Source organism: Rissa tridactyla, chromosome Z (genome assembly GCF_028500815.1).
Source record: "Rissa tridactyla isolate bRisTri1 chromosome Z, bRisTri1.patW.cur.20221130, whole genome shotgun sequence".
NCBI classification, from domain to species: Eukaryota; Metazoa; Chordata; class Aves; order Charadriiformes; family Laridae; genus Rissa; species Rissa tridactyla.
The window spans coordinates 50,245,427-50,270,991 of NC_071497.1; the positions used below are offsets into that span (position 1 = coordinate 50,245,427).

Sequence of the window (25,565 nt, forward strand, 5' to 3'; positions counted from 1 at the left end):
ACATCACACCTCTTTTCTGGCACACGAGGCTTCTTCCCTCCCCGGGCTAATTACCCCTCTCCCTCAGTGGAAATACATAGTCCCGTCCACCACAGTTTGGGAAGTGACACAAAATGAACCGAGAGCATAAAGTAAGAAGTGAGCATGTGTTATACAGATGTAGCCTCCCCTTTGCTGGGTGCCTCATACTGTGCTCTGTCAGTAACCCTCTTCCTCTCCCTTGTGCCTGTGGGGAAGGCAAACGCCACTTACCCAGTCTGCTCTTCATAGTCTCAGCTGAGCAAAGACTTCCTGTGGTGGAAACCTGGCACAAGGATCTTTATTTGTCTTTAAACCTTTTATAAACACATCTTATTTTGACAAGGGCACAACCCCACAGCATGAAAAGAAACAGGCACATTCTGGGAATTGACATCACGCTGCAGTTCAGAGACCAGGAGACTTGAGCCAGAGACGACTTTATTCTCCCGAATGGATGAAGGACAGGTCACTCAGACTTCTTGATGATCTGCCTCAGTTCTGTGTATGGATTGTGATATCTAGTTCCATAGAAATAACATGGACTGTTGACTTCTGCCTCAAAGGTGTAGCTCTTATTTCAAAGGAAATGTCCTGGTTTGAGGTAAAAGAGAACCAACTTTCTGATTTGTAATTTTACTTTTTAGCTGGACCTCTTCTAACTGACTAAAGTCTGAAATTAACAGCATATTGTTCAGACACTGTTCACTCTCAGAGTGATAAGAACTGATTATACCAAGGAATGGTATGCAGCGAGGCTCTTGCTTACACTTATTGCTATAACGACCAAGGTCAGCAAACTTCGCTGTTTGCCCCGTTAGAGGGTCGGAAGTGGGGAAACGTAGAGGGATCCCACCTGCAGGGAGGAGGAGAGGGGACAGGTGACCCAAAACTGACCAACAGGGTATTCCATCCCATCTGCACCACGCTCAGTGTAAAAGCTGAGGGATCAAAGGGGCAAGGGGGGCTCTGGCTCGTCTTTTCTTCAATGGCCAACATCTGGGCAGAACCCTGTCTGTTCGTCTGCCTTTGATCCCAATCCGAGCATTCCTGACTCTAGTTCTGGAATTCAGCTCCTGTCCGTCGCTGACTCCAGTCTGGGACTTTCCTGTGTCTGCTGGTGACACGATCATCATCCTGGGAGCTGGATATGGTTTTGTATATATTGTATACTTTTTTCTTTAATTTTTGTTATTCTATTATTATTTACTATTTTCTTATTTATTATTATTTTCATTAAAGTAGTTTAGTTCTTTTTCTAAACTCTTAAATCTCCTTATTTCTTCTTCTCCTCTCTGAGGAGAGAGGTGTGTGTGGGGGGCATCTGTCATTCTGATCGGCCAATCCAGCCAAAACCAGGACAGGAAGAAATGGAGACATTGCATGTGTGTGTGAGCTAACACCAGAATGAAGCCTCACCTTCGTACAGTTTAAAACAGGATAGCATTTTGACACAAACTTCTTCAGGATCTCATGGAAAGACTCACAACAACATATCTAGAGCCTGCCTGTCTTGCCTTCATACCTGATCCTCAGATTTCTACTGCACAGGAGAGTATCAGTGAATTTGATGAGGATTTCCCTAATCGCCTGTGAGCAGCGAGCCCAAACCCTATTTGAGGGTAGTGTACCAGCAAGACCTTGCAGGTATGGGATATGATTACAGTGGCATTTCAGGAGATTCACACAAACACATACATGAATATGCCAGAGCAGTCCCATTGGTGATATGCTTTTAAAGGCATTGGAGCCCTCTGACTGATTACCTGCCACCACAGGCAGGAATTACATTGACTTTCAAAGGTGGGACAGTACTTCAACACAGCCACAAAAATCAGTTCAGCAGCTCTTCAGAAGACTGTAGCTTCATGAATACCAGAAAAACCCCAAGTTAGGGCACATGGAGATAGAGAGCTTGGGACACAGTGTACTAGCATCACAAGTTACAATGCTGAAGATTTCTAAAAAAAATCAAAAGTATTAAATCCAGAGCATATACTGAGGGGCAAAGAGCAGGTCAGGGTCAGTATGATCCTGCTCAAGGGTTTAGCATTTCATTCTTCCAGTGGCCCTAATAACTGCTAAGAGTTTACAGAAACGAAGATAAACCATCCCATTTTATAAAACTGTCAAGGGCATGTTGTGGAAACAGACTGCTTCAGTCTAAGTTTTGAATTAATCTACTCTTTACATCACTACCTCTTGATTTATTCCAAATACCACAATGGGACTTCAAAGATAGCTGCTGTTAGGTCCTCCCGTTTTGTGGATCAGGGCTAATTCAGATTACAAAAGTGGATTAGCAAAAGTCATGTTTTGATTCCACCCATCTATTTTTACAGGAATGTGTAACAGCCGTCATTGATTTAGTGAGGCCCTTCATCCATGGGTTTTGTTTTGTTTTGTTTAGTTTTGTGTTTAGGTTTGGGGGTTTTTTTTGATGGCTTAATTCAGAAGGTAAGGTTAAGTTAGAATCTTCCCATCCTTTGCCTGACCCATGCCTTTCACTGCAGTTCACAGAGGTGGCAAGTTAGCTGGCACATTGCTCAGGGTGCTTGTGTGCTGCTGTCTGGCTGTACCCAGCCAGACCCGTGAATGCAGGACCAGCAGAGAAGCTTTCCCCTGCTGCATCCTCTTCCTCGCACCGTGCAAGTGTGCTGATAGTAAAAGGCTGGCAGCCTGTTTGTCCACTGGTCCCTTCTGCTTGTGTGACTGGAACCAAAGGAAAAAGTGGGTATCGGAGCACCAGACGTTTTGAAAAAACAGGCTAGACAAAAATTTTCCTGGGATATTTTTGAAGGGCTGAGCTGCTGGTGGTTTAGATGACTTCCTGAGAACCTTTCTAGCCCTATTTTGCTGCGACTTCTTGAGAGCAGACTTTATACATTGCTTTTGCTCTCTTGATCAACTTCTCTCCTTTTAGCAAAGGAGATTAGCAATCAACAAAGGTAGTCCAGGCACTGTGGTCAGCAAGATAGACCACAACACACTTCTGTGGAGATACTGTGTGCAGCTGTGATGGTGCCATATTGAAACATGGAGTCATTACTAAGACACTGCAATCGCCGCGCTCTGCGCTGTCAGCTGAGAAGCAGACCACATCCCCGTAGGCAGCAGTATGAGGAGTGCATCACTCCAAAACATTCATGCGGAGAACCACATTGCAGTGCTGGATGGGTTTCTACAACGTAAGAGGTTATCTTCCCTTCTCTGCAGATGTCTTACAATTCCCACTTTTCCTTTGAGGCTTTCCTTTCACGATCTCTCCCTAAGCAGCTCTCTGCTTACAACTTTTTCCCTCTGGCCTACCAGTAAGGCCTCATTCACAGCCTGCTCCCCACTTCTCTCACACACTACTTAGCAGTTTCCCCTTGCCAGTGGAACATCTTCCCTGAACTGACAGTCACTTCCTCCACAGCCCTTTTTTTTCCCCACACATGTCTAGCAAGGCACTCATTTTGCATCCCCACTTTTAAGTCATTTCCCCAAGTAGTCATTAATGTCAATAACGGATATCACTTCTGTGCAAACACAATATCCAGCCTTGCGCAGATTTTGCCCTCTTGTTCATAGTTTAAATACGCACTCTTTTTCTTTTTTCTCTCAGAAAACAATTTCTTCCAGGCCATGTCACTCACTCGTCACTGTAAGCTAGCATCCACAAGGGCTTGTAGCTTCCTTTTTGTGGAGAAAGAGCACCTGACAAAAAGTAGATACAAATGATACATTTCAAACATAGTGAGGTCCTACAGCCAATAATGTGAATATTGAGTGTATCTAGTGTTTTAGAATAACCTCTATCTTTTTAGATTAAAAGTCTACTTTTTTTGTCCATTTGGTTTTGCTTTTGTTCTGTACTTACATAGTTACTGATTATTTGTCTTTTAACACTTGAATTTTCCATGCCTTGACCCTATTGCACTGTTTTTTCGTGTCCAAAATATGTTTTACATTTTATCCAGCCTCATGAAAGTTATTCAAAAAGACCTTCCAGACTCTTTAGATTCCTTGAACTCTCCATGTTACCCGCTAATACCAAGGTTATACAGAACATGAGCATCAAATCAACTTGCTTAGAAATTTGTTCTTGCTTTTTTGAATTGGAGATATTTTCCTTCTTCTTTAGTGTTTACTAAGCTGATCACTTTGTAATTGCAAGAGTGTTTTATAAAGTCTATGAGATAAATTAAAAATAAATTTTACAGGATTAACTGATTTAACAGAATCCATGCAATAAAATAAAGGTGCTATACTTACTTTGGCACTCAGGTAGAAACCCTGACATAAACAAAGATATTTGGGATAATGGAGACAAAACCACAGTACTTCTCCATGTTTTATAAGAAGCCATGGAAGAGAAGTAGAGTGCCCTGGTTTCAGCTGGGATAGAGTTAATTTTTTGGGGGGTGGCAATCACCATTTATGGATGGCTGGGCATTGGTCAGTGCGGGTTAGCAATTGTATTGTGCCTCAGTGCTTTTATATATTATTATTATTATTACTATTCTCTCCCTTCTTTCTTCTTTCTTTTGCTGTCCTATTAAGCTGTCTTTATCTCAACTGACTAGATTTAGGGGTTTTTTCCGTTCTCGTCCCCATCCCACAGAGGGGAACGGGAGTGGTGGGCAAGCAGCTGCGTGGTGCTTAGTTGCTGGCTGTGCTTAAACCGTGTTAGTAACGCCTTTGGTAACTTTCCAAAGACAATTGGGACTATTTCAGTAGACCACTCTAGACTCTTGTCAGAATCAGGTGTAAAAACCAATGAACTCAAAGAATGCTGTGTGCACTTTTTGCTCACTGGTTATCTCTTTTTTTTCTTCTGGTCAAGCATATGAAGAAGAAATGGGAATAGTTAATAGTGATGTACAGAAATTGCAAATTTCAGAGCTTCTTTTCGAATTCTGAAAATAAAGCAGAGAAGTAAGCTAGGTGCTTTAAGAAGGAGTCTGTATTTCAACACTTTAAAAGCTGACACTGAATGCTTCAGAAAGATACATCCTGTAGCTCTGGCAAGTCACAGATTGAACCAATTAATGTATGTGATAACATAACACACACAACCTGGTTTCTAAATTGGCAGGTAGATTGTGGTCAACAACAAGCTGTGTTATACAGCATGAATTCTCTTACTGCTGAGTCTCTTGGGGCAAATTCTCACAAATTATATTGTGATCCAGGGGCCTGGGAACCCTCGAGGCCCCTGAAATTATTAGAATATTGAATGAAGGACCGCCAGGTCCCCTCAGTAGGGGAAAGCTCCTCAGCATGAGCAAGTCTTGTCAGCTAATAAAAACGGTGACCAGGGACCAACTTCTTACCAAAGCCAAGGTTCAGACAGCATCCAGATACTACAGGGCCTGATATTACTCTTAGGACAAATACATCCTATGTCAGCTCTACATCTGCCAAATCAGCTACTGAAAGCTTAGAATACATGGTGTGCTTGATGGTGAGCACAGGCAAGATGACACAAGTTTTTTTTCCTGCCTGTGCTTTGAGAAAGCCAAGCTCTGGGCTGCCTGTGTAAACCTTTGCTTTGTTTGAACTAATTATTGCATCAGGAATGAAATAGTAAACTTCCCAGAAGATACGGAAGATATACATTTTAAAAGAAAGGTACTTCAGGAAAGCTGGACACAGATCAGCTATGGATCAGCTATGCCCATGGCCTATATAAATGCCTATAGCTTCTCCAACTGCTCCTTAAACATCTATCTACATGAATCGACAGAGGTTCTGAGCCTCCACAGACAGCCTACTCCAGTGCCTCCTGCACCCCAGTTCTCCTAATGGCCCATCTGAATCTTTGCACACTTCCTTCTACATACTTACATCCTGTTAATGCTCATCTCACGCTGCTTTTTAAGGCTGACCATGCCTGTTCCTCCACACAGGCCATTTTTTTCCCAACTGCTGGTAATCCTCATTGCTCTCCTTGGAGGGAAATTATTTCTTCCCGTCTTACAGATATTTTTATTTTTTCAGTATGATGTTGTCTTTTCTTTTTTTAATGTGGTAATGCCTTATTGTGTGTTTGGCTCCTGATCCACACTAACCGTTCAGTTTCTTGTACAAAGAACCGCTCCTCTACTAGTAATTCTGCATTCGCTGCTGTCAATGATGCCTATAGACAGTACCTTGCTCTTAATTGATTTTTATCTGTTTTCTACAATTCAGCAAGCTACCTTTGGATTTTACACCCGTTTTTCAAGGTATTCATTTGTGAACCTTCACAGACTTCAATACCTTCCATGCGGGCACTGCTGAACAATTAAACAGAAAGTGACCCAGGAGAGACTCCCTGCTGAACTCCACTTGACAACTTCTGGTTTTATAATGGACTACCTAGAACAGCTCAGAAGCAGCTATCTAAACAATTTCACACTAATCCACAGATTTTTTTATCAAGCCCAGCTTTTCTAGCACTTTCATAATAATGTCCTGCCAGCCAGTGCTAGAAATCTTACCAGTGTCAAAATATAACAGTGTACTCTTTCTTCCATAGCCACAGGGACAGCAAATACCCTATCACAAAGGAAAACAATAAATTAGGTAGAGGTAGACACAACTTGCACTTGAAAAACTTCTAGTCACCTCCTCAGTATATGCTGGGGGTTTACAAACAGATTTTTATGGTTCCCGAATTCGTGGACACAGAATTACCTCCAAACTTCAGTCTTTCTCAGCTTGCACTGTGTTTAACTGACAGCCAGATGTATGGTGATACGAGATTTCCAACTGCCCCTCTTAGGGAAGTTTCTGCCTCATAAGTTTGGAGAAAAAGACAGGTCTGCGTGTGTTATAGCAAAGTTAATTCCTCCATCTCTGGAACAGGAGCCTCTGAAACTCCTTCCGTGTGTAACTGGCACCTTATGCTGCAGCTGGTACAAATCACAAAGCCCATCCAGAACTTAAGCACTGCTTTGGTTTCCTTCTAGAGTAGGTTCTCTGTTACTTTAACAGCATGATTCTTGAGACAGCTTGTCTCAGAGGCCTGGCTTCTCTACCTGTCCATCCATCTTGCGCAGCTTGTAGGAAATTATCTCTAAAGCTCTTGCATCTGTCAGAGTTGGTCAAAATAAGTCAGGAGCTCTGAAGTTATCAGAGAAATGCAGTGGCACAATGATGTTCCCTTTTTTCCACGGGAAACCATGTCAATAATCTCCAGACAGAGCAGGCCGAGTGACAGGATGATATACATGCCAATCCACCATCTGTTTTTGACATCTTGCCAACTACAGACATTAACTCCAAGCAAGTAACATTCTTGAATTATAGCTATGCTTTCACACAATAGTTATTTCAAGCCAAATCACACTGGCTTATGGGGATCCACACATGTCTCAAACAAGGTATTTTACATGGAGTGAGAGGAACTGTGGTAGAAGGGAAGCAGGAGGGGAGGGGCAGGTGCAAGGCCATACAGCCGTTATCTCCCTTCCTATGTTGGGAGCAGTCTTGGGTAACAAACACTTAAGAGTCACACTTTGTTCTCTCAGACGAACTCACTCTGACACAGTCTTCTGGATTTGTGGAAATACAGGCCACTCATTTCTAGCCATTTCCTGATACTTGTCCCTGTTGATTCATGGGCTTGCAGTTTTCCAGGTATTTGCTCTACTTGCAAAAGATCAGTTTGCTGAGCAAAGTAACACCTATCTCATTAATTAATTAATGGTTTTCTATCTAATGCAGTCTGCCTCCCCCTCTAAGAGTCAGAACTGCTGTTACCTGTGTGAGGAAGAAGTCATCCTTACTATACTTCAAGGCATTATACTGTCAGCTGCATTTTTCTCCACGAACACAATGTATGAAAAGGCAAACAATATTTATTCCAAATGCAATTTAATGTTGCAAAATATTAAATGCTTTCCACAAACATTCAGTATACAGACTTTAATGGAGATGGAAAAAAAAACCCCCAACACCACTCCTTACATAATATTTATTGAGTTTTTACTGACTGTGAATTGGACAAGCATTTGCGATCACTGAGAGCTAAACATCCCTTCTTAAATAACCTAAAGTTTAACATTCAAGGAATGAATGGATATCATATGCCAATATACGGGATCTACATTATGCTCAACACAGTATTGCATCCCACTAATTAACCTAAAATACCGATTGAACCTAAGGAACCCACTCACTTCCTGCCAGCAAGGGAAGAAAGCATTCTGGGGCTTTAAAACCTGAGGGTGCATATACATCAATTTAAAATCCAACGTTTTACAGCTACTTGTGCGCATGTCTATTCATCTGTATGATCAGGGAGGGCAGTGCACAAACCCCTCTGTATGCCAATCACATACTTCTTTGGGTACTAATGTTATTGTGAAATGGAGCCTTAGTCCAAAGTGCAATCTGTAAAGCTGTGAATCTGGTAAAAACTGCATGTTTTTTTCTTTTTTGAAATAACTGTAGCTTTTGTCAGAACGTATAACTTAATATTAATTTAAAGTGCAGTAGCTACATCTAAAAGTAGTGAGCTGCTGTTACAGTAGAATATTCACAACCAATTCTACAGTGGAGCTTTGAATAACAGATAGTGATCTTTGTTCACAGAACATCCTATAAAGAGTATAAAGGCTAGAGGTTAGTTAATAAAAATACAGGAGATGATTCTTGGCCTGGACCTGCATTCATTCACCTCTGCAATAGTTGAATGCACTAGTGCCGTTTTTTTAAGCTATAAATTACTTCTTTGTGAGCAGTCAGACTCTGCAGAGCAGAAGACAGCAGTTGACAGCAGGTTGATTAGAGCCCTTTGAGTCAGAGTTGCTTTCAAACAAAATACTCAGTAGAAAGGCTCCAGTGAATTTGAATAGTACATTATGTCTGCAGTTACTAATTTCCCAAGCAATACTGAAAATAAATTATTTACTATAACATAATAATTTAGCAAACAGTATAGAAAAGTCTTACTCAAAGTAGGACCATGTCAGGCATCAGCAAATTTAGCTGGGTTCCAGCCAGCAAACCTGTCTGTGTAAGGATCTTTTCTGTATAAGGACTTTTAATACCTGAGAAGTGTTTGAAACTGAGCATTTCACAATCAGGAAGAGAGGAAGGAAACAGAAACAACAGCTGTGTTTCAAAGAGTAACAAACACTACTGTATGAATAAACAAGTTTCATACAAAAATTATATGACTGCGTGTCCAAAAACCACATTTCTCCCAGCAGATCTACTTGCAAGTAGTACAAATCTGCATTGTTCCACTGCACAGATTTTGCTGCTTTTATGATGTCAGTCAATCTGACAGTAGACTACTTACCTGCTTTGAAGTTCTCAATAATACAGTCCTATCTCCCACTAACAACTTTGCTTTTAAGTGTAACAGCATACACCTTAGCTCTTGTTTTCTAAGCATAAATTTGAATACAAAAGTTATCTGAAAGGTTTTACAATGCTTGGAAGTTAATTCACCCCAAAGTTCTTGTTAAAAGCCACTTTCCTAAAGATGATACTGTACAGGTACAACATGAGACTTCTTAGCAAAGCACAGAGGAAATGGTATTTCCTGGTCTACTATTCAAAGGAATTATCAGTTATCAATAATGTCTACATCCAAAGCCTTAATCCACTTACAGTTCTGACATAAGGTGGAATGTAAGCAGACCCTATTTTCTGCAAGTCTGGAGCTATTAGCAGCTACAATTGCTAATATTTGAAAAACATGCCTGCACTTTGCATCATTTTTCAAACAGACCTAGCAGAAATTGCTTGCAAGAACCATAGCCATTCCTCAACCTCAAAGTACAACCTTAAAACTAAATGGATCTAGACATCCCTTATCTTTACAGAATGGGCTGAAAACAAACAGAAAATCTGAATCTACTATTCTCTCGTAAGAATACAAGATTCAATGTCACATTTCATTGCTCACTGAAATCTAAGTCTTCAGCTTGGTTTTTAAGTGGTTATCTACTTTTTTCCCAAGAATAACTAGCAGATCACCAGCCTATTGTTCACATCACTTTGCAATGCATTGGTGAGAAGTTAACTCAAATTAGACGTACAGCTAGGCACCTATGAGTTTTGATAGTTTAATCACAATGTCAATCCATGCTAACCTGAGCTCTTACTGAAGTTAATGTTCACACTTCTGTGTGAGCTTCAATGCCAAATTCAAGACAAAACGTGTCTGCAGAGGTAGAGAGGCAGCATAGAAACATCCACAGGTCAGTGGAAATACAGAAAAATTGAAAAAAACCTTGAACTCCTAATTAGTTTTAGGGACTGAATCTTCTGTCAGCTATTCTTGCATTTACACTGCCTAACTGCGCTGATTCAGTTACCCAGCTGCAAATACTTTGCACTGGTCTCATGCTGTACTTGGGGAAGCAACCATATATTCCATGATTCAATGTGATGCACAGCCGGACTCCCCGTATTACATGCCAGGCTGGGAGAAGCACGTGCTTCCAGCACACTCTTGTGGCCAGGTGCAGCCACATCAAAATCAGAGCTGAGAGGGACACAGGATGCCATGTAGGCATCTTGGACTGGCTTCTTTCATAAAGAAGGCCTTAAGCCAATTTACAAAAGAAGCAAATCAAGCACCAGAGGTGACTGGCTGCAGAAACATCATTCCTTGATCCCGGTATTTGGAAAGAGCTTTTATCAAGAGAAATGCTACATTGAAAACACAGTGGAAAACACAGCCAACCACAGACGCTAGTGGTTACTTTAGAGTTCAAGAGCCTCCACCTTCCTGCCTCCTCTCTCCTCTCCATAGAGGGGAAAGAACACACTTGCCTCCTCTTTCTACGACACCTGAAGTGCTGCATATCTTAGGAAGAAGATAAAATACAACCCTATTCATTTATCATTATTTAAATACTGTCTGTGCTGGAATGTAAGTTTAAACTCCATCCCCGTTCCATGGCCAACTTCATGTGATCTTCACAGGTGACTTCTTGTGTGCACAGAGGAGGGTGACGTAGGGAACGCCGATGAATGCCCATCTTTCACTGGGCCAGAACTTTATAACAGGGCCCTGCTCAGGGATCTCAGAGGCAGCATCGAAGTAAGCAAAGCAGACGCAGCCCAGGTATGCCGCAAGGCAAATCAAAATGTGCCTGAGAATAAACACACACACACCCCAAAACAGAAGAGAAAAAAATCAGTAACATGACTTCAGTAAAGCAATCAAATATATCACCATACTTTAAAATCATTCTGTCCTTCACTTTCTTCCCCGAGTCCCCCATAGGGTTGCTGTCTGCCCTTTGCATGCAGGCAAAGAATACAGTGAATAAGGAAGACTACAAAACAAGCTTTTTGGCCTCTCTGCACCTGACAGATTTGTGTAGAAATGCTGAGATACAGCACCTTGAATAAGAGAGCACAATTTGCTGGGCAGTAAAAGAGAACAGGCATCACAGACCTTCACTGCTCCTCCACTTCACCCTCACTTGTTAACAGCAGACATTTAAGCTTTCACAGTCACTGCTTCGGTTCAGCCGTGCTGTGGGATTTTTAGTAATCAGCAGGGCAAGGAATTCAGTTACAATTACTGAACTTAGCATTTGAAGAATGTGATTAGGCCAAAGAGACTCCTAAATCTGCCACCTTGGATAGCATGAGACTTGCTCTGGGCTTATAATCTTACCAGTAATTCTAAGTAGCACTAACCAGAAACACCAACCAGGCAGCGCAGAAGTGTAACGTGGTGAGGACCTATCACATTTGAATCAAACTGTGGTGTTCGTACATAAGACTTACCAAACACAGTGCAAATAGGGGAAGTTAAATGAGGACCAGATCTCACAAAATGCTTTGTCACTGATCCAGCAGAAAAGTGCTAGCATCCACCAAAGACCTGAAAAGAGACCCAGTTTGTACACACGCAGGTTTTCACACCTGAGGAGAAAAACACAAAGAAGTTGTTACAAAACAAAACAAAATTTGCTTTGTAACTGCAGCTTGATGCTTTTTGGCTGTACATATTTTAGGGTAGGATTCATAATGCCAGGCACACACCTTTAAAATGGCTCCACCATAAACGTCCTTAACAGAGGAGCTTTACCCACAGTAAGTATGGCTCTGATGCAAGGCAGTGGTGAGGTGACAAAACCAACCTTTTAATCAGTGGCTGCATTTTGGGTATTGCCTTAAATACCAATGTGCAAATGGTGGGCAAACATCAAAGCATCCCATTATCTAGGGAGGGGTATCTAGGACAACTAGTGATTAGTTACACACGCTGTCTCTTAACAACCAGCCACACAGCAAGTGCTCAAATTTTTTCATATTTGTCACTATATAAACATTAGTAAAAAAAGGAACTGGATTAGGTTGGGTTTTTTTAATTGGTTAGTTGATTTTTCCCCCCTACAATTTAGTATTGTACAGTGTAACAGTTCCAGAGAACTTCTAAGGTAGGACCTTCTACCCAGAAGGCCCAAAGAAGTGTGCTTTAGTAGCTTTAGTAGATGGCACTGACAACCACATCTCAGACATAATTCCTCACGTTGACTAACAAGCAGTTCTCTCCCTCCACAAGAAACCTGACTTGTTCATATAGAGAGAAAAAAAGCACAACACATTTGCTGTGGTCACGTGCAGTGTGGTCTGCAGTTGACCATCACTGAATACAACAGCAGATGTCAGGATACTTGCATAGCGTTACCTGTGTTGTAGGTCTACCACAAGGCTCATGATTTTATTTCCCTATATGAAGCTTTGCTCTTGTCTACCTACACCTGCTAATTTGGGGTTAGGCCTCTTGGTGCCAGTAGATGCAGCTTTGCTGTTACTGATATCTATTAAGCAAAGCTAGACTGGGACATGACCAGCCCTATGTGGCCAAGGGAAGGCATGGCTTAGGTACTCTGCCTTCTGCAAGGACAAAGCTATGATTTGTGATTTTCCCCCGCCTTTTCTTGTTCTTGTTGTTGTTAAACTCTTGGTGAATTTCCCAGGGATCCAAGAACTGTTCGGTCCTCTTGGACAATTTTTGCTTCAATAAACTGCTCTTCTCAGGTCACTGATATGACCTCCCAAAGCACTCCCAAACCTACTAATCAGATGTCAGATGACAGAATAACATGTTTAAAGTGACTTGTTTGAGCTGCTCAAGAGTAAACCAATAAGCCAAGTCGCTAGCCAGTATAACAAGGAATAGTCACAGCCTTCATCAGGGTTACAGGCCCCTGTCTTCTCCTTCTACATCCTAGGAGGAAAAAAAGTCAATGCCAAATGCCCCACAATCCCTTCCTCTGTTCCAAGGTCTTCAAGAGGGGCTCCTCTAATCCACACTCATCTTCTATGTCTTAAACCTTTGCCAAAAAGTTATTGGGAATCTCTCTATGCCTCTTCCTCTCCAGCAGATCACCAACCAACCTTTCTCTCTGCTCCAATCCAGTCACCCCAGTAGACTTGATACCGAATCATTGGTCTTCTTCCAAGCAAATCTTGGGCTCATTCAGTGCATCTGGAAGGTGAGCAATGCCTGGCAAACAGGTCCTTTAAAGGGATGCTTCACCTTGTGACACTCAGAAGCAATTAAAATATGTGTCCCTGGAGGAAAGAGCTAGAACAGGCAAACATGTCTTTACTGTGTGCACCACAGTAGTATTTATGGTCCCTGATCTTCTTTATACATGACTGTCCTTGACTACTGACTAACACAGTGAAATACAGACCAAAAAGTTCTCTGGTCCTTCTGTCTTCCACACAAAATACTTGTTAGCCTGAAACCTGTTGTTCTCATTTGATACATTTAGAGAGTTCTATTTTTCAATGTTTACCGTTAACTGTCTCCATCACCACACATAGCCTACAAGCCATGGGCTACCCTGCATTCACTGTCCCCAAGCTAAAATTTGTCACTACACCTCCCCTACCTGTGAGATGATCTCCAACTACTCAGCTGGAGGAGGACAGGGACCGAGAATAACTCCTGCCTCTCTGTGGTGGAAAAGCAGAACTGCCACTCGTACTGGACCTTTGCTAAGGAAGCCTCACTAAGCATTCAGAAAAATTAAAAACATACAGAGTACTCTGTCCAGGAACACTTTTCTGAATGTATCGGAGGAGCAGCAATATAACTGTCTCTGGTGTACTGCAAGCGGAAGAATCAGTACAGTTTTCCATGTAGGATACTTTTTTCACTCTTGAAATGCTATTTCAGTGGACATTTTAACGGGCATTTGGGATTAAGAAACTCCTAAAGCTGAGCAGAAGGCACCTTTTCAGCTACTGGATTAATGACAGAAAAGGAATCAACTGCCTAATCTTGTTGACAGGGGATTTTTTCCAGTGTCCTTTGGACAAGTTGGTTTTAGGATCTGGCATTTCTTTTTTAAGCCATCTATAAACAATGTCACATTCAAAATCACACCTATCTTTCTTATGTAAAAAAGTGCTTCAACTACTGGCTAAACTGTCATCTCCTCCACAAGAAAGGTATCACAATAGTCATTTTCATAACAAAAACACCTACAGGACTGCCACAAAAATTAATACTCCACATAGCATATAAACCAAAATGGCTTTTTTCTTAGGCCTGAATCCTCAAATCCACCAAGACACAGTCAGAGGAGACTGGGCTTGCCCAAGTTGGCTTCAAGATCGTCTGTGCTGCTTACTGTAAAAAACGCTTGTTTCTCTCAGTGTCTTTATGTTTAAAAAGGCTACAAGGAACATAAAGAAAAGAAAGGGTAAGGAGATTTTTGAGTTTTCTATCAAGTTCCAGAGCACAGCTACACAAATTCCTCCTTACACTCTTTTATGAGACAACCCAGTAAGAAATACATCCAAGATTTGGCACAGTTTGATCAGTGAAACTGTACTGCTAAATCCTCTTCATTTTGGAGGATTCATGCTCCTACCAAATGGCTAGACAGCACGGACCTCTTCATAAAAGAAGAGGGAAAATCATTATTGGGGAAAAAACCACTGCTGTATTAAGCATATCGGGCTTGATTCTCTCCCGTTAAAGTTAAGGCACATTTACAGTCTTCAGTCAGACACGTAACTGTTTGCTAAACCATGTACCTAAAATACACACATGTATCAATTTTGCACATTTGACAGATAAAACTAGACTGCTACAATGGGTACTAGTCCATTCTGACGAGGAAATGGTGTGTGTATTGACAACATGGAGGCTTTCCTGGACTTGTCTGAAGGACAAACACGCGCAACTGCATCCCATTTAAGATAAGAGGCTTGGCCTCAAACATCCAGCTCCTTTAGTCAGTGATCATGCCAGTCTATATCTGACTGATTTGAACACCAAGAGGAGAGGACAATTAACCCACATGGTTCAAAGAATTCAAGACTGCAAAGGAAAACTGAAAGCTTACTTGAAGAAACTTTCCCAACACAAGATCAGCCATAGAAATGGTACAGACTGTAATGACAGGTTTGGTCAGTACCACCATCAGGTAGGTATTGCAATTTATTTTTATAAACTTATGACTAGATGCTGCAGGTTATAGTGCAAAAGACTACTCTAAGGCAGAAAGAGTCAAGCACAATGAGCAGAGCACAGCCTGCTGATCTGTGCAATACTCCCGGATTTTCTGTGATCACCCATCACGGAGTCTTCAGTTCCTGCAGTGACTGTCCTTCAGATGGGCTAAGAACACGCTTGCTGAGGAGACAGAGGACTGCAAAGCTTCCTACCTGCCACTGCTTTTACCACAATGAGGAAATGTAATGCAAATACCATGGGGACACTGGCAAGGGACATAAGCCTAACCCATTTCTTTTATTTCTCAATAGACATGGACACTGATCATTTAAACGACCATTGAAACAGAAACTGTCAGCTGAGGGTCTAAAAGAGCTGTTCACGCTGCTGCGCACAGATCTGTGACATGCTCCGACTCTATTCTGAAGGAAACTGGACCCCACAAAGCTCACATTCCCATCTGCGCCTTTCACCTACACAATGTACAGTGTTCTTGGTTTAACACAAACAGCAATTATTTAAATACCAGAGGTTCTGCAAACACTGGTGTTCCCCAGCTGTCTGCTATCTGAGGGCCTGGGCTGGTGCACACTTCCAGCAGCTTTATCTTCCAAGGTCACGGTACGCCCAACAAAACATACTAGCTTTTGTTCAAACCAGTGCAAGTTGCTGGTTATCAATTAACTGCTTGATTCACTTTGACACAAGTATCTCCCTTTACACCCTAAAGAATATTTCAAACTTTTAACAAGCTTAACCTTTCAAGCAAGCGAATAAGGGACCTGTGAGCAACCTGCAACAATGAAGCAGAGCTCCCCCCCAGTGAGATTTCTAGTAGGAGAACCATATATGAATGGATAGACATGAAGCTAGGGGAAACCTCCACTGCTCAGGGCTCCGATGTCCACTGAGCAACAATATTCTAGCATCTATCTGCATATGGAGATAGTTTCATGCCTCATGATGACTCACTAAATCATACTAATTTGATGACATTATAATCTCAATGGTTACTTGGCTTGGACTAGCAAACCAAAGGATCCACATCATTTTTCTTCCCGATATGATCCTCTAGGAGAGCTTTTTTTTTTTCTTTTTTATGAAACATACGAAGGGATATGTTTGCACAAAAATGAGAATAATGTTTTACAATTTATTTGTCTTTCAATACTTCCACAATACTTCCTAGCATACATTCTACCCTACCAGCTCCGCATTTAAGAACATAATGCTCTTTTGTCACAATATTATCTTCTCATCAAGGACAAATGAGAGGCAGAAAATTCTCATTTGAAAACACAGGGGTTCTGATTCACCACAATTCTGCACAAGACTGCTACCAGGCTAGAACAGGAATGACAACAGGGAGTTTTTGTCTAATGCATCACAAACTTCAGCACAGAACATAAGAAACTACTCTGAAAGGTTTGTCTCCGTCCTTCCCCAAATACCTGTTCCACAGATAAATTTCTGCAGCAGACTGCCAGGACTCAGACGTGTAGCCCCCTACTGACTGTGGCAGTAGAAACTGGGAGAATTGCAGGCTTTTCAAATAACGCTTAGATTATTTTTTCTCCTGCAAAAAGGGATGAGATGACTCCTCTCATCTGGGTTTACAAGAATACATCTCATTTAAATCTCCTAGAGATCAGCATAGCTTAAAATAAAACCTTTAATTATTTGCCTTTTGCAGTTCGGAATTCATCAAAAAATATCATAGGTACTACATCATCCCAATGTAAAATTAAGAGGGCCATATGTCACTTTAGGTCCCTTTTTAATCACCAATTCAAAAAAAGGTTTATCTGCATCCTTAATTCTCTCTCAAAAAACAGACAGGGAAACTCTATACATTTAATAAGATACGACCTTTCAGAAGGAGTTTTAAAAAGCAAGTGTCCGTACACATACCAATTCCTAGATTTGACGCAATAGTATTCAAACTTAGGAGACACTAACTATTCATCCTTTTAAGTTTCTCAGGCACTCATCCCTGGAAAACTGATATGTGGAGAGTTCACTTAAATTATTCAGTGACACAACCAGATCTCCATTTGCCCTGTCAGTACTTCTTCAGTGCTTTCATCAAAATGAGATACCTCCACCAACATTATTCAACTACTGACCTTCTTTGTCTACAATTAACTTACGCGCTGTCTCCCGAGTTTCTTTGACCACAGAAGTAAATGCTGCTCAGCCGGATGTCTAATAAGAAAAGACTCATGAACACCTTTACAAAACATTGTTAGCAGAGGCTTCCACTGTATGGAGAAGCAGCAGCAGAACAGGGTAAGGCAGCAAACAGGAGAACCTCTGTGCTAACAGAAGCAGTCAGAATGCAGACTTACTACTGGTCTACTCTTGCTTCTTTTGATGGACGTTTACATATGCAATATGCAAGAGCCAACATAATTTGTAAAATCCTTCTCAGACACTGGAGAGAAGGAGGAAAGGACAAGTTCTTATGCTGGTACTTGTCTGGTCCTTTCTGCAGCAGGCAGAGAGACGCAGGGAAAAAAAAAAAAAAAAAATAAAGGGGCTCTGGACAGCTGCCGGTAAGCTGGTAATCACGGTAAGACTCTTTAAAATGTTATGATCGGTCTCAGGTTCTTCCCTATTTGCATTCTGCTTTTATAGTTTCTAAGGCCCTGATTGACAGCTATGGTCTACAACCTAGTGATTAACTTTATCTTTGCCAGTCTGACTCCATCATATTGTCTATCTCAGAAGACAAAGTGGTGTAAGACTTGCAGTACAACTTTTAGAGCTGGAACATCTTCCATGCATGCTTGGGCCTTGCTCCACATTCCCTCTAGTACCCAAACTGTGACCATGCGATCACCTCACCCTTATGCAGACGATACAGCAGAAATGCTATCACTAGAGTGAAACCCTTGCCCTGATTCCACAATAAACAAACTAATTTGAGTTAGATCAGGTTGCAGCAGGAGTAATGTTGCAAGAAGACAGACAATATCTGACGTAGTATAATGGCATAGGGAAAAAAAATAATCCTTGCCAAAAATGTCTGAGACAGCACAGCAAGTTTATACCAGATCTGTGCTTGCATGTGGAAGAAGCATTTCTGATCTCCTATCACAAGTACTGAAGCTAGATCTACTGTATCACCACATGATGGTCTAAGGATCTCGGAAGGCAATGCTGCATTCAGGAGAAATGTACTCACCTCTTCAACTCAGCAATGAGCAAAGCTGTGCAGGGAACACCCAGAGTCATTAGCGAGATATTGTTGATGGCAGGCTTAATGAAGGCGAGGCAGGTAGTAACTCCAGACAGGACACCCACAGCAGCTTTAAATCGGCTCCTGAATAAGGGTTTGGGGGGAGAAAAACTGCTTTTAATTCAAAACTTTTAATTACTAAACCCAGAAATCTTAAAAATATTTCAATAACATAAAAAAATTACGGTTTCTCTAGGTGTGTTCAGTAGGTACAATGACAATGTGCATAAAATGGATGTGGCAGTGGCAAGGTTGGATGATAACTCAGTGCTACTACGTGCAGGTTCAGGTGTTAGCACAAGAAGTTTCAAGAAACACGAAAGTGTACATATGATTGTATGATTACCTGTCATTCCGAAAAACTCTGGGCAGGTATCTCCTAGGGAACCACATGGCAAGAGCACACATCAGGACCCAGAGAATAGCCAGCTCATCCAGCATCTGGCCCAGGAAACTGAGGGTGGCATGAAAGTAAACAGATCCAATTCCTGGAAGAATCAACCAAAAGGCAATATGAATAGTTGCAGTATTGTACAGACCAAAACGTACCGCTCATGTTCAGATCTTCATAGCAAATGGTGGATACCATTTGTTCTAGAAAAGGTTAAAAAAAAATAGGAAAACCAGAAAACAAATGCCATTTTTCCCAAGGCAGCAATGCAAAGCAGCACCTCATTAATTACAAAGTACACACATTACAAAAGCACCAGCTAAAGATGCCAGTTCCTACTAGAATGTATGTGAAGAAACATCAAGCGGTAAAGTTAAATGTAAAACCAATTAAGAAATAAATGCCAAATGCTGCTTCTCAATTTTCTCAATAGTGCAAGAATAGGTAAGACAAAGATGAAAAGCAGCATCTGATGACTACTCCATTACATAGGTTTACAGGTGGAAAGCGTCACTCTGCCCTACAGGGCTCTAATTATCCCTTTAAGTTTACAGTGCCTCCAGGAATGAAAAAGCTTAAGAATCTCACATCTACAAAATACATAAGCCTTTGGGCCTTCTCACTACAATGCAAAACGTGTTAGCCTCTTCAGTTGTGCTCGGCACTTTCAGTCTCATTTAAGCAGCAACAGAGGAAGAAGGGTCAGTACTGCTGTAGAGTAAGCCCAGACAAACAAAAGAAGTTATGCAAAGGAAGGATAGGAAGGGAACGGAACTAAGGCCACAGTTCCCACCAACCCCAAATTGCAAAAGGAATTTTCCTTTCAGAAACTACGTCTGCTTCAACTTCAAGCAAGTACAAGCAAACTACTCCTTAGAGGTCAGGATTGCTTTGTTTTGCAAAACAATCAAGCGCAAGCAGGAAAAACTGATTTCCTCTCAGTTTGTGCATGAGCAGGCAAACAGAGACTATCCAACTTACCAACCACAACTAGCAGAGTCCATATTAAATATATTCCACTGTTGAAGCAGGTCGCGTATTGACGGAACAAGCACATACATATGGGTGGTAAAACAAAAAACAAGACGTTGCTTATCTAGGGGGAAAAAAAAACCAGTATCACAAGGACCGAAAATAACCAAATCTTAAATATTCACAGGCTGCCTAAGACATTTATAAAAACGTGTCATCCAGTGAAGCCCCAGCTCAACAAATTACGACACTCAGTTTCTGCCAAACCTGAGCTGTTTTTGCAAAGCATCAACTTGTTTTGTTTAATACCATTAAACTAATAACAGCATAAAAACTTTAAGCAATGTAAAATGTGGCTAGTCACATCTTTAAATTATCTTTCAAGTCTCTTCCCAGAGGAATTTTACTGAGAGTCTGCAAATACTCAAGACTGTTGCAGTTCAGGAAGCCTACATGAATGAGCGGCTGAGGAACAGGACGTCCTGGCAAGTGACCTGTCCTCTCAATGGCTGTCAAGCCTAGCATGGGAAAAGCACTAGAAGTACTGGAACTAGACAGGGCTAGTCAAGCTTTGTAGAAGTCAAGTCACAGAGCAATAGCTATTGTCTGGAAGGTCTGTAGTACAAAGCTAAGCTAAAAGAGTTAGAACCCTTTTTGTGCACCATAAAGAGAGCCTGAAGCTGTAAATCCTTTTGCACTTCATTTTTGCCAGCCACGGCACTACAACTGAGCAGTTATAGAAAGACTCTACTGCTGCTTCACAACAGGACAGGATGAGCTCCCCAGCCCCAGCTTCCTCATGTTCCCCCGCCTAGCCCAAGCACAACAGAAAATCATCCCGAACAAGATTCCCCTAAAACAAATGTAGAAAACAACTCTGGGACTAGAGCACGCCTTTGGGACAGATCTCCTCTTCTCAGAAACTTACAAACTTTTACTGACATTAATGAAAATCTAGTAGAGAAAGGATTCAAGAATGACATGAAGAAGGCATTTGTTCATTCAGCTACTGTTGTTCACCAGTCAACACAGTCTGAGAACAGAGCTTACGATGATTAAAATGGACACAACTCATTTAACATTTGCAAGGTTCATCAAAACATACTCTTAGGCTGGCATTCAAAATGACAATAATTACAGAAGCAGTTTCTCAGCACCGTCTGCTTCATGCCTTCCCTCACACCAAAGGTACATCCTCACAGACAAGCTACGCTTCCTTCCAAAGCCCTGGCTTTTAGGTTTCATTAAAATACTTAGAAAGAGCCACCACCCACACAGTTTATAGCTTCAGATAGTATGCAAATTTCTGCCATCACCACCCTGGTAACAGCACACAGCCCAAGCAAAAACTTGCTAACGCAGAGGGCTTCTTGCAGTCAGGCCATAACACCGACCGGTCACTCTAGGGAAAGGTGCCAGAGAGCCACCTCCCGCTGGACTGCCCTTTCTGAACCAACCTAAGGGCTGAATCCCTTCACCACTTACCAGCTCCTACCATGTGTTTTGCTACATAGGAAGGCAGCCTTGTAAACCAGATGTGAAAAACCTGTGTGGGCACCAACTGATGAGCAGTTCCATAGACCACGCACCTTTTCAGTAGGAATAAAAGGACTCTTCTGGAAATCCTACACCGCACCAAGGTGGCAAATTTTGCCTTTGTTGTTCACAAATTAAGATGATTTTAACTCCCTGATATCAGCCTGGATCCGTATGAGGACCACGCTATTAAGGATTCAAGAATGACAGCTTGATTGACAGCATGCTGATGACAGCAGCTATTAAGATCACCCTTCACAAGCGAGGCACCTATCCATTTGACTCTGGTTTCAGAAAGTATGTTGCACATACAATTTTTTACATAATACACAATTAGCCTGCATAGTTTGATAATCATGTACAATTCAAATGCAGATACAGTTAAGATTAGTGCAAAAAGAAATAACAGGAGTACAGAGAATTTCCTTGGGATCTGCAAAAGGCAACGACTAAAAATTACAGTTCTGGAAAAGGTAAGCAGCCCATCAATAACAGTCCATCCTCTGCCTTCATACGACCTTTAGTTTTAATTTTCAGCTACTTAATTGTATGAAAGGAATATAGGATACGGACCACTGAGTAAACGCCAAAGACTTGCTCAGATCATGACCATCACTCCCAACTGGCCACAGTCCTGACAGAGGATGTTTCCTGCAGTCCTACCAAAGCTCAAGTACTCTTTACTGAATACTGTAGCATTCAACCACCACAGCAACACTAATTGCACCACCTCTTTTGGAGGAGGAAAAAAAATGGACTAAGTAGCTCTCGGTGAGTTCAGAGAGCTTGTATCTTCTACATCTTGATCCATGAGCATGGCACTCATATGCACTAACAGACCTTTGTAGTAAAAAAGAGGATGTAGAGAGATACCAGCAGTCTCTCACACTCTTAACAGTATTTTATAGCTTTTTAAAACTTTTATCTCCATGTCACTAGGGAACAAAAGAAGAAGAATAAAAGCACTGACAATTCCCTCTTTAAAAGTAAATTTGTCAAGAAATATGTGTTACATGCACAACTGAACGCAACATACCGAACAGCAAAGTACTGACTTTACTAGCAACAGAAAAAAAAAATTACTGTTTTTAGGTGTTTAAAACAAAAACAACAGCTTTTTTTGTAAACACCACTGCACAGGGTAAATTCTTTTGATCGTGTGGAGGCATTTGTTTATGTTCTGGAGTAGGGTTACACTGCACCAGGACACATTACTTCATTAATTTCAGAAAAAAAAAACCAAACAAACACCAAAAAACACCAAAACCAAAGAAAAAGCTAGTTTTACTGTAACTATTCTTTCAACGTGAGTTACAAAGTGTTTCATGGCCTCTTTACTGAAAGCATGGAAGACCTGAATGCAAAATCACATCAGTCTACGTCACGTATGTTTTAAAAAATTAGTGTAATCAGTTTGTGCAAAACCTCTGAAAAGATATTCTCCTACCGATTTAATCCCTTTGAGCGCTTTGGCTTGCTTTTTAACTAAATCAAGTTGAATTTACGCATAACAGATGAAGATTGAATCCCACCAGAATAAATAAATGAATTTTTAAAAATACATTTCAGATAAGCCGTTCCAGTTTTGTGCTTAAATGAATATTGCGTGAGACCTCAACTACAACTCTGACCTCAACTGTGACAGCTTAAAACGCAGATTAGCAAGGTTTTAATCTACAGTTTAAAGACCCAGATACCAGATTCAGGTCTGCTGAAACTTCAAGAGGGTTTTTCATCTTCCTGAAACTTCAAGAGTGTTTGAGTCAGAACTGAGCCATCTTAGAAGGAATAAGATTTAGACTCCACTTAAGGTGCCTGTTAGACTAGGGGTAAAATTTCCCAACTCTCCTGTGAGCATCTGGCTTTTTGGGGACACAGTTGTACAACCCCATCAACCCACTGCGAGTCACTATTTTAATTTTCAGGAGTTGCTAGCACAAGTCAAACCCTTACAATGATTTGTTACCAGTGAAGAGAGGCTAAACACAACTACCCTCAACACAGCCTCTTTTTTCCTCCCTTGTCGGTGTACAGATGACTGATTTGTACACAGCTACTGCAATACAGTGAGCTTTGGGGCAAACATTTTGCTGTGTCTCTCTGTTTACCTGTCTGGAACCTCAGTTATTCATCTGGACATACTTGCAGCTCCCAGCATTTTGCAATCTCCTGACTGCACAGCTGATCATCTCAGCACAGTCAGAACGACACTCATCCCCCTGCATAGCTGCCTCCAAAACACACTTGCTGTCTTCAAGAAACTTGTTTATCCTGACCTTTTCCTCCCTTTGTTTTTGATTCTTGCACAGTGACATCGGACACAGACAAAGCAGACAGTTTCCCACACACACCCTCAAAGTTCTCCAATGGCACTGACCGGCCACTACCCAGATGACTTTGGCAGCAAACTACAAGAAAAAACAACAGGTTAGCAAAGTACATGTGCCACGGAATTACTTGCTCCATCTGTGCAGCACTCCCCATGATACACATTCCAGCGAGTAAAGCCAGACACCTACTTCTTTCTTCCACTAGATGTTAGCAGTCAAAGAAATACAGCTTGAAAGGGAAAGACCATTTTAAAGCACAAAAAGAGGCAAAGCAGAAGCGCCAGCTCCTCATTCGTGCACACATCACCTGCTATAGAACCGAAAATAGGCAGGACATTTGCAGGGTTCACTCCCAGATATGTGTTTTTCATGGAAAGGCAAACTACCAGGAAACAGTATCTCACTCTGGTGGATCTATTTGTCACTGCAATTCTTTACATCAACAGGATGTAAGGAGCATCGCTCCCCTTCCAAGATGCATGGCACTGGTCAGTCTGGCTTTGTTGCTGGGCCTGTGTTTTCACAGGTTCTCTCCAACAGCTGAGAGGTATTGGGATGGCACAAGAGGACTCAGGGGTGAATCACAGTTTACTGGAAGGAAGCAATAATTTTGTTAGTCCTCTTCCCTCTCTTTCCTTTCTTCAGCTACTTTCTTTGTTTAAGAAAGACTCAGTTTAAGACCTCTTCTTCTCCCAAAAGGACATTGCTGACTTCATCCTGCAACCTCAAGGCAAATTGTTCTTGACAGCTTTCCTTTCTTGAAGCCAAACCTAGCTGGATGAAACCCAGTTTTGCCTCCAAAGACTAAGGATTTTTTTTTCTTGATCCATCACCACCTTGCGTGCCTGACAAGTGGCTGACACCTGTGCAAGCGGGTACCGGATGCCGGCAACCCAGCACCAAAAGTTCCACAAGGCTCGATGCAGCCGAGGAGGGGGCCTGCTGCGTGCTATTTACTGAACAGCTCGTCACGAGCCCTCCCTAAGCCTCCCCATTCTACACCTACGACACCAAACCGCTCATTTTTCTTTAATTTTAGGCGTACTGGGGAGTGGAGAAGGAAGAAGCGGGCAGCCACAGAAGGGCATTCTACAATCCCATGAAAACCCTGTGTGAGACGGACCCGGCAGGCGGCAGCAGCCCCCGGGGCTCCCGCGGGACCACCCGCCGGCCGGGCCCCCCACCGCCCGCCCGCCGCTCCCCAGCCGGGGCCACCGCCGTCCACCACCCCCCGCCCGGGGAGTGCCTGCGGGGCCGCCCCACCGTCTCCTCCCCGGCAGCCGCCGCCACCGCCACGCACCGTGTTGTAGAACTCGGCGATGGCGGGGACGATGGTGTAGTTGTCCTCGCACCAGTCCACCTCCGAGCTGCCGGCCCGCAGCTGGTCCCACCACAGCAGCGCGCCCATGGCGCCCGCACGGCCGCCAGCCTCCCGCCGCGCCTCGGGCCTGAGTGAGGGGCGGGGCGGGGCTGGAGCGGGGCGGGGCGGGGCGGGCTGCCCGCTCCTACCGCCCCCCCGGGGCGGCCCCTCGCCCGCCCCGCCTCGCCGGGGACCGCCCCGCCGCCCGCCCGGCGAGTCGGGGAGGGTGAGAGGGCATCCGCCGGGGCCGGGCTGCACCCCCGCGGGGACCCCTGCCAGCCCGGCTCCCC

General features: G+C 42.5%; 1 protein-coding gene across 2 annotated transcripts; it reads right to left on the reverse strand.

Annotated features, from left to right (window-relative positions):
- Nucleotides 1-7,827: 7,827 nt before the first annotated feature.
- Nucleotides 7,828-25,372, reverse strand: LOC128902778 (alkaline ceramidase 2). 2 transcript variants are annotated; one of them, XM_054186310.1, is made up of 6 exons: nucleotides 25,216-25,372; nucleotides 20,059-20,173; nucleotides 19,033-19,174; nucleotides 18,633-18,770; nucleotides 11,749-11,886; nucleotides 7,828-11,102 (listed from the first exon to the last, which is right to left on the reverse strand). In XM_054186310.1, the coding sequence occupies exons 1-6, from the start codon at nucleotides 25,321-25,323 to the stop codon at nucleotides 10,916-10,918; spliced, it is 828 nt and encodes a 275-aa protein (XP_054042285.1). In that variant the 5' UTR covers nucleotides 25,324-25,372; the 3' UTR covers nucleotides 7,828-10,915. The 2 variants fall into 2 exon arrangements, with proteins under 2 accessions (XP_054042285.1, XP_054042286.1); XM_054186311.1 differs by lacking the exon at nucleotides 25,216-25,372 and adding an exon at nucleotides 24,320-24,336.
- Nucleotides 25,373-25,565: the final 193 nt, after the last annotated feature.